Source organism: Diplotaxodon limnothrissa, linkage group LG13 (assembly GCF_057381915.1).
Source record: "Diplotaxodon limnothrissa isolate DT_005_m linkage group LG13, D_limnothrissa_male_GT1.1, whole genome shotgun sequence".
In the NCBI taxonomy this organism is placed as follows: Eukaryota; Metazoa; Chordata; class Actinopteri; order Cichliformes; family Cichlidae; genus Diplotaxodon; species Diplotaxodon limnothrissa.
In genome coordinates, this window is record NC_140608.1 from 33,432,957 (window position 1) to 33,442,758 (window position 9,802).

Sequence of the window (9,802 nt, forward strand, 5' to 3'; positions counted from 1 at the left end):
CACAAGCCAAGGTGTGAAACTGGGTGTGGGTCACAATCAGCCAGAGTTTCGGGTGAGCTCATTGTGAAACCTGGCCCCACCCGATCATGTGATTTCCTGAGGTCAGAGGGCCCAGGATGTGAGTGGGCGTTAAGGCGTCTGGGAAGGATCTGGATTATAGATGGCAGAGAGTTGGTGTCGTAAGCCCCGCCTCTGTTCAAAGATGGTCGCTCACAGTGGACATAGATGCTTCTTTCACTCCTCTTTCAAACCATCTGTCCTCTCTGTCCAAAATGTGAACATTGGCATCCTCGAAAGAGTGTCCTTTATCCTTAAGATGCAGATGGACTGCTGAGTCTTGTCCTGTGGAGGTGGCTCTTCTGTGTTGTGCCATGCGCTTGTGAAGTGGCTGTTTGGTCTCTCCGATGTAGAGGTCTGGGCATTCCTGGCTGCACTGATGCTGCGACTGACTGAGGACCTTCACACACAAACAGCATCTACATGCAATGCATCTACCTCTGCATTAGTCTGACAGCGGTGAATGAGTCTGCTTTCACAAACAACAGCACAAATACATATACAGGAAATGCTGCATGCTGGTCACAACCAGAGCCGAAAATGGGTCCCACTCATGAGCTCTCTTCATTTTCTTTTAATTTATTCATTTATTTTAAATAAAACATGATTATTTATTGATGCATTCAAGAAGTTTACATTACATTATATGGCTTTAATAATATACCAAAGGTATACAGCTTTGATTTTGGTCATTTAGGCACAACAATCACAATTTAACATTTTATAAAAAAATGATGATAAGACTATCTGTGCTTTATCTGCAGGAAAGAAGATCTTTGATCATTGTAAACATACTTCCATCGTTGGAAAGAGACAGAAAGCTGCCGTTCGTGAGGAGGGGTCAAATTATGAGGCTGCTGTAAATAGCACAACATACTGGTTAATTAGCTCAACCACCTAGCAGTAACGCACGTTTTGCTCTTCAGAGTGCCTCCGATGATTTAGCGGTTAACACGTTCCCTTGCAAATCAAAATGTCGCAGGTTCAATTCCAGCTGAAGACAAAACTGCCTTGGAGGTTGTGTCAGGAAGGGCATCCAGCATAAAGCTGCCCAAATACACTGAAACTATGAAAGCGTCATCTTGACAAATGAACGTGACTGGATCTGTGTGGCGCTCTGCAGCTGGACAGCAGAACAGGGTCAAAGTGAGAGAAGGAAGAACACTCACACTCCCACAGCACACTTACACCTCGGCTCAGCTTGTTTGCACCTGCTCTTCAGTCTCTGCATTGTTCCACTATAACAAAGCTCTGCGCCACCTGCTCCTCCTCTGCTGGGCCAGCGTCCTCGTCTCCAGAACCGCCTGGATCTCCTTCCCGCTGCCTCTGGGTGTCTGCCGTACTGTCGGCTGGAGGCGAGGGCTGACACTCGGCGGGCTGCTGGTTCGTCACTGTCGCGTCACACTGTTGCGGGCTCGTGTGTGTGCCGTCGTCATGACTCAGCGCTGAAGCTTTTCCCACCACTGGCTTCCTGAGGCTTCTCTTCTTTGTTTCTGTGTTTGCTTTTCTTATTTGTTTCCTCCTGTCTTGGTTTGTGTTGTCCCCCTCTTTTCTTGTTGTCTCATGTTCATTTTCCTGCACTTGTCCCATCCACTCCACCAACCCTCTCAGCTCCTGCTCCTCCTCATCCACGGAGCTGAGAGAGGAAAGCTCTGACTTGACCGGACTCTCGTCTTGTGTCCCTGTGAAAATCAGCGTGTGTCAGTTAAGTGCTGGAGGCTGTTAGGGCACCCTTGGAGCAAATGACAAATTTTGTTGTATTCTGAGTGTGTGAGTGTGTGTTACCAGTGTCGTGCTGTGTTGGAGGCTGTGCTGTGGCTCCTGCTCTGAGTGTGATGTGGAGGGAAATGGCCTTGGGGCCACTGAGCTCATCATCCACTCTGCTTCTGTGGGTGTCGCTGCCGGTGTCCCCTGGAGCGCTTGCCCCTCCACTGTTCCTGCCTCTCCGACTGCCGTCCAAACTTTGCTGAGCTTTGCTGTCGTCGTTGGTAGTGAGCACAGGTGCAACAGCAGTGCAGGGATTCTCGCTGCAGTCTGTCTTGGGCAGGTCAGCGGCACTCACAGCTTTAGTGCTGCTGCAGACTTTGTGGGGCTTGTCTGGAAGCAGGGGCCGGCCCCTGATGGCCAGGTCAGGGTAGGTCCTCTGCATCTCCATAATAGACGGGTCTACACTGCAGAGGTGGTAATGCTGAGGCTTAGGCTGGGGGGTTGTTACAAGCCTGGTGTCCAAGTACAGTACCTGGCAAACAGAACAGGTGATTTAGTATTGTATCATTGTAGTTTTACCTTACAGTATAAATAACATTTAGCTCACAGGCTGGCCTCTTAACGTTCACCACACTTTCGTTTATGCTCTTCTGACTGTCAGCAAGATGTCTGAAGCGCCTTCAGGGCTGAGGAGCTTCAGCTAAACGGACTGGTAAACGCCTTTCTGCTCTAGCTGAGCACTCAAAGCATTTTAAACAACTTTGTGCTTTCATTCCCACACATTCGCTGTGCTGCTTGTGTCTGAGATACTCACTCCTCTCTTCACTGCAGATGGCCCATTGCATCTGTTCATTTTCCAAAAATATGAAAGCGGACTTAAACCATCGATCTTACGGTTGTCTTTTTGGTTTTTCCTGCCTTTTCCCCAGGTCTGTTTCTTCCTCATCACTACACGCTGCTTTCTTATCTGGGTTAAAGGCTCCCCCTTCACGTGTTCAACACGGTTGATAGCTAAAAGCTTAGTTGATATAGATATCACATGGAGCCATTATTTTAAAAAGCGTCTGTTTTTTTAATATAACATGTGATTGGCATTTTAAAAGAAAAAATTGTTCATGCCACTGAAATATCTTACATACAGGCTTCCTTATTTTAGGCTTACAGTATTTTCTGCACTATAAGGCGCACTTAAAATCAACATCGGCCTTATGTATGAATCCTGGTTGTGCTTACTGACCTCGAACCGATGTTATCTGCTACACAGCGCTCAGCAATCTGTCAAAAAGATCTTAGTCAACTTTGCTAAGCTACGAAGCCGCACTGCTTGATGGACTGTCGCAGCATTACGACTACTGTAGTCAGGAGCAGAGATGGGCAGTTACTGTAATCTGATTACTTTTTTCAAGTAACGAGTAAAGTAAGGGATTACTATTGCAAAAACGGTAATTAGATTACCGTTACTTTCCCGTAGGAACGCTGCGTTACTGCGTTACTAAAACCGTGATTTTTCTGTGAGAACGTCTCATGACAGTGATGTAAGCGAGTGCGCCGTTGGTGACAACAGCTGTGTGCAGATCAACAGTGGATCATATATCGAGTGCAGAGAGAGTATGAGCGTGCAGCGTTTAAAGCGTGGAAGTACTGACCTTACTTTGAGTTTGATTCCATAAAAAGTGACAAAAACATTAGTGTCCGCTGTGCGTGGGAAGAAAACTTCTTTTTACAGCGAAAAAAAACCCTAAACTTCCAAACAAGCACCGAGTAGCTACGACGTAATGGGAAACTCACAGAGAAACTCGCGGATTCTTCCACTGACCGCGGCACACCTGCACCAGGGTAAACCTCCGCCTACCCCACTCCTGCTTTACAGGTGAAAATAGAGCAACAGGACCGCTGAGTCTTTGACTTTATTTATTGTCTGCTGTGTTTTACTTGCATCTATTTGAAAGACTGAGTGTAAACACACAAAATATTTTATTTTATGAGCTGGAATGTGCAGAAAATAGGTTTAAATGTTAAACTAATTTCTTCCAGTCAGAGAGTGTTGCATATAATTAAATCTTTGCTTGATGCATAAAGTTAAAAGATTAAAACTGATAAAACAAGTTTTAAAAAGAGACTTTTCCATTTGATTACATTTGTATGATGGATTATGCAGAAAAAGTAGAATTGGGCTGAAAGATCTATCGCTTTATCACCTGTTCAGGTTGTAAATCCTGTTTTTAAAAAGTAACTAAGTAATTAATTACTTTTGAAAATAAGTAATCAGTAAAGTAACGGGATTACTTTTGGGGGGAAGTAATCAGTAATTAGTTACTGATTACTTTTTTCAAGTAACTTGACCAACACTGGTCAGGAGCCTTGCGGAGTAATCTGGGTCCTAAACTCCGTCTACTTCAGGTCCCAAAGTCAAACGAACACTGAGCATTGAAAACTGTCTAAATTCTTTCACCTTTAATAAAACGATCAGCGTTGCTGCTTTACCAGGTGTAACAATTAAGTTAACATCCAGGCGTCCATGAAAACAGGATTTATTACATTTAACAGAGTTGTCCTAAATGATTAAACATGCAACTATTTTCCTGGTAATACCTGAAATGAGTAAAGAAAATCAACAGCCTATTTATGCAAGATAATTCATAATTTTATTGGGGGGTTATATTGGTTGGGTCTGATTATTGGGGGGGGGGGTCATAACCAACCTAACCCCCCTGGAAATTACGCCCCTGACTGAAGTTGGGCTAGCTGGTATATAATGATGTGCTATGGGATCGCTAGCAACACAGCTATGTTAGCATAACATAAACAGTGAAGCTGCAGGATGAACGCTAACCTTTTTCCACTCGATAAAAGTTAACGTGAAGGCTCCTGATGGTTAGAGACAAATGCAATCGCATGGCAGGATGCTGTACACGGACCAAACTTCAGTCAGGAGAACAACTGAGATAATCCATCCACAATACGAGGTTAGTCATTACTATACTGCAACAACATGGGAATAGAGCAGCTGCCACAGGATTCAGCATTAATGAATCAATGGCACAGAAGTGGAGGAAGCAAGAAGAATGAGTTGAGTAATGTTTGACTTCTCTGATTTTGTTTCGCCTTATGTATGAAAACAGACCCGTTCATCGGCAGCGTGCCTTATAATCCATGCGCCTTCTGGTCTGAAAACTATGGTATTTGTAGAGGCCTCTAAACCTATTGCTCTACATACCACAGCAGTATGGTGGTCCAGTGTTCTTTCTTCATGTGTTAGACATCAGTCCAGCTGTTTCCCAGCTGTGTTCCAGCTTCGACATGTTGTATTCATGTAACATAAATAATGCTGCTGAGTTTACTGATGAAAACAGATTCAGTTTTATCTCAGGCTAAAGAACGAGTCTTTAAAGGAACTATCCGAGTTGCCTTGCCGTGCTGGAACACCACATTGCACTGCCAGAGGGTTTCCAGAGTAAGGTCAGGTTTAATAAGAGGGCTGAAGGGGCAGCAGACATGGGGAGCACAGTGGAGCAGTGATTAGCACTGATGTGTCACAACTAAAGGCTCCTGGTTCAGAGCTGTGTGCGGTACGTGTTTGTGGTTTGAAATGTGCCAGTACTGTGATGCAGGTGTGGGGGGATAGTTGGGTGTGGCTTCTAGTCTAAGGTGTCCACAGCATGAACACTGACACACGACTGCAGTGCTGCTGGAGTTGAGCAGAAAAACACAAAATGTAGAAACGCGATGGCGCTTAGAGCTCGACCTGAGGATGGCTGTGTGTAACTGCGTGGATCTAGCATGTTACACACAGGACGCTGCCTCGGCCTGAGACAGGCAGACTGCGATTTACCATCAGCTGCTGAAGATAGCCTTTCTGTTGGCAAGAAGGAATAGCTATTGAGGTCGCTGCCATTACAAGTAGCTTTTCCACACTTCGATCCTGTGGAGCTGCAGATATTCAATAAAGTCAAACAGGTGGAAGCAAGAAACTCAACTTTAGCTCCAGTTAATGTTTGTCAGACACACATTCGGCTATTTTTACTTGCCAGTATCATGAAAACCACCAGAGAAGGGTCGGTGCGTGTGCTGAACGCTGGGAGAAGCCTAATACTGAGACCCTACTTATTTAAATGCTTGGCTGTGATGTGCATGAATGTGTCCCAGCACAAACAGTAACACCCGGCACCCTCAGCAAGCTTCATTCATAAACAGCAAACTGAGCTGATTCTAATGTAGTTTAGTTATTAAGCTTTGTCAGTCACTCTTATATCAAATATCGTGTGGGTGCTTATTTTAAACTGTTGGGACTTGTTTTAATGAATGCACACAGTATCGTGTGTCTTCAGTCGGTCTCTGTAAAGCACTCTGGGAAAAGCTGCAGGTTTCAGGAAGCAGCAGCTACCTCTTTTTTATCCTCCTCCGTCTTCTTTTCCTCCTCGTCCTCCGTTTGTTCCGTTGCCGTCCTGTTTTGCGTGCATTCAGTCAGTTTCACAGCTCGCTCTCGTCTCTGAAGAACATCGAGCCACTCCTGTAAAGTAAGACAATCACCGTCACGTGGCGGTCAAACCAAACCCATCTAGCGTGACCTCTGACCTGCCGTCTGTGTCACCTGCACATCCTCTCCCAACAGCCACTCCTGTGTCAGGCTGCAGCCTGATCTGTGCTGAGGGATTTCCCATGATGCTTTACTGATTTCTATTCTGCCCCCCTCTCGTACTGATTGCATGCTCGTTACCTCACAGCACAAAGCACTTTGCTGCTGTGTTTGAGTAAAAATCTGATTTAACTGAATTGAATAATGCTTCAACAATAATAATAATAATAAAAATTAATGTATTTTTTGTATACTTTGTTTTTCCTTTCTCTGATTTTGTCTCTACATTATTTCTTTGCTTACTTTTCTTTTAGAGCCACTTAGTGTAGGAATTCTGTATTAATTCCCAGGAGATCCTGAATTGTTTAAGGTGAGCAGGGGTCAGATGCAGCAAGGCAGCAACATTGGGGAATTCTGCACACATTCAATTCAGAATGGGCTCATATTTTCTCTTTATATGTTTCTATGTTCTATTAATAATAAAATCTGGCTTTATGAGGTTTGCAAATCACTGGATTCTGGTTTCATCTATATTCCACACAGCTACACAACCTTTTCACAATTGGGTTGTATTTGGCAGCATGGAGCCGTTTTCAGCAGTTGTTATTCTGGGATTCATGACTTTATTCAGAGCAAAGTATAAAACATGACACTTCCTCCTCACACTGCTGAATATTAGAATGGAAATGTGCCAAAGCTGAGCAACCATGAAAAGTTACAGTCATTTAGTATTTCATGGTGACACACTGAATATGCCACGGCTCCAAGGTTCCACCGTTTAAACTCACAGCTTCAAAAAGGGAGGAAATAAAAAAGGGGATAATTTATGGGGAATGATCAGAGGAGCAGGGTCCAGGAACCAGGTTTCACTCTCAGTGAGAGTTTGCTAACTGTGAGATGAGGAAGAGACAAAGAGTTAAGCTCAACTCTGCATCAGTTACTGTGGTACTCAACCTGCTGGCCGGCAGGTTTTCTTTAACAAATTCGGAGTTTCTCCCTGACTCCGCCTTCCTGCTGCAGCTGAACCAGCTGACGGACACCCCTGTTCACAGAATTCATGTGTTTACAAACGTTGAAATCTTAGTTAGATGTTAGTTATTTTTCTTTTTAACAAGTGCTTTTATAATCAATGAGCCATCAGTGTAAGCGCAGAGACAGTGCTCACATCAGGGATTTATTATAGTCTCTGTGAGTCTGTGCACAACTTGAACTTCAGTATCTTGCCCGAGGATGTTTCAGCAGGTGGACTGGAGGAGACAGGTTCGATTATCTACTCTACAAGCTGAGTACAGCTGCTCAGCCCTACTAACTTACCACAGTGGCTTAAAAAACAATCGATGTGATATACTGTAACGTAACTGATGAGACGATTACTAACATGAAACATGGTCATACCTGTGGTCTCAGCTGATCCTCCTGAAGTTCCAGGAAGTGGTTACATTCCACTCTGGCCAAGAGCAGCTCAAAACCAACGAGCATGGCTTTGTCTGCATTAACATCCTCACTGAGCCTGTACTCACTGAAATGCATCAAACAGAACAGAGACAAAGTGATGAGGAGAGCAGAACCACAGACGACTGAGGTGGCTGCAGCTGTGCGGGTAGAGTCTGCTAATCGCAAGGTTGATACCTGTCTGCCAATTATTCTTGGGCAAGATACTGCAGGTTGGGCTCTGATGCATCCATCACAGTGCAAATCTTAGATAGAAAGCACTTAGGTACAGATAGTGTGTAAAATCTGAACTCGGGTTTTTACTTGGTCTCAGGAACCTTTGTAAGAAAAGTGATCCTATGAAAGTCAAGTCAAAGAACCTCGGCTGACCAAGGCGTGTGCTGGAGGTCAATAAAATAAAATATATTTATAAAAAAATATCCATCCATTCGCTTCCGCTCATCCTTTTCAGGGTCGCGGGGCGCTGGAGCCTATCCCAGCTGTCATATAAAAATATATTAAAAAGAAAAAAATCAGACTGTCTCCAGCTGCCTGCTGTGTTTTGGAGTCATTTATTCTGAGAGGGACACATATGATATATGAACAAGCTGAGTGTCTTGACACATGAAAACATTCTTGGGGAATTTTTGGAAAGCTTTGTATACACGTTGTGTCACCAGGTGTCGCTTGTTACGTGTCCACGTGTGGAATTAAAGTGGTAAATGAGCTGGACTTTTCTATTCTGAGCACTCAAACTGCTCTCTACTACAAGCCTCACTCGGTCACACATTCAGACCTGAGCACCAGTGGAATATTCACACACACACAGCTTTGGGATCGCGTCCATTTAACCCGCTCTACCTCCTGAGTCACAGCCACCCTAAGGAGTCTACGTTTGTCCTGACAAAGAGCTGTGCAAGGCTGCGACCTTGTGGATTAATGTCTACAGTTGGTGCGTCACTCTTGCGCTGGTTCTTACCATTGTTTGGGGTCTGTATGAGGCACATAACCAATGGAGGCCAGGACAGACTGTATGGTGGAATTGCTGAAAACTGGCTCAAGACAGTAAACAAATGGAGCCGTAAATGTCTGAAAGAGAAAGAAAACACAAACACGGTTCATCTGTTAGTACACAGGCTCAGTGATCACTTCCGTTTGGCCTGACACAGCTGTGAGCAGAAAAAAGATAAGCGTCACTGGGCTGTTGTGTGTCCACTCACTGCTACACAAGCAGATGTTGTGACACGGTGTGGTTCAGCTGAATGACATCTGCAGTCACAGTGTAACATGTCAAACGAGTATCAAGTGTACTCCTGTACAGAGCCGCTGTGCGGGAAACGCGGCGCGTCTTCTGACCTTTAGTGTCCTGATTTCCTTCTTCCATGGCTGCAGGAACAGGTTGACGCACAGAGTTTCCAGCACTTCTGAGGCTCTGATGAAGGCGGACAGGTGTTTCCTGAAGTCGCTCTGAGCCTCACAGCGCTCAGTCACAGCCTGGTAAAAGGGGAACATTGTGAAAGTCCCGCCGGTCTCCGCCTCGCTCAGTAGATACTGAGCCGCCCTCTTCTGCAGCTGGGGGTCGCGGCACGGCCCGACCTCTGCCCGCTCCTCCAGGTAACACTTGACATAGTCCGCGTACACGTCCCCGCGGGAAGGAGCCGGCCCTCCTGCTCCGGTACCGTCCTTCATGACCGCCACAGCGACGAGCCCCACCACCTCGGACTAACGAGGAAGTGTGGCAGTCCGACAGCACGACGAGGAAGTGAAAGCGACAGAGGCTCCTCCTCACGCCGTGTGCGGCACAGAGCGGCAGACTGGGAGCCACCGTGCCCGCCGACTACTGTCTCACACTACAGCTTCCCCGGGGCCAGGAACCACGCGGTTTGGACTGCTGCTTCTCACTGATACAAGGACGTGTTCGGTGTCGGGAGTGCTGAAGTAACGGTCAACTCATTTTCTTTATGACAAATTCATATTTCGAGCTTTTCAAACTACATCGCAAAACGTACCGGTGTGTTCTGATGTTTCCCA

At 45.5% G+C, this 9,802-nt stretch overlaps 1 protein-coding gene across 1 annotated transcript; it reads right to left on the reverse strand.

Moving 5' to 3' along the window:
• Nucleotides 1–823: 823 nt before the first annotated feature.
• On the reverse strand, nucleotides 824–9,524 carry LOC146620577 (uncharacterized). Its single transcript, XM_085369649.1, has 6 exons — nucleotides 9,128–9,524; nucleotides 8,751–8,860; nucleotides 7,736–7,859; nucleotides 6,149–6,274; nucleotides 1,843–2,296; nucleotides 824–1,739 (listed from the first exon to the last, which is right to left on the reverse strand). The coding sequence occupies exons 1-6, from the start codon at nucleotides 9,458–9,460 to the stop codon at nucleotides 1,276–1,278; spliced, it is 1,611 nt and encodes a 536-aa protein (XP_085225775.1). The 5' UTR covers nucleotides 9,461–9,524; the 3' UTR covers nucleotides 824–1,275.
• Nucleotides 9,525–9,802: the final 278 nt, after the last annotated feature.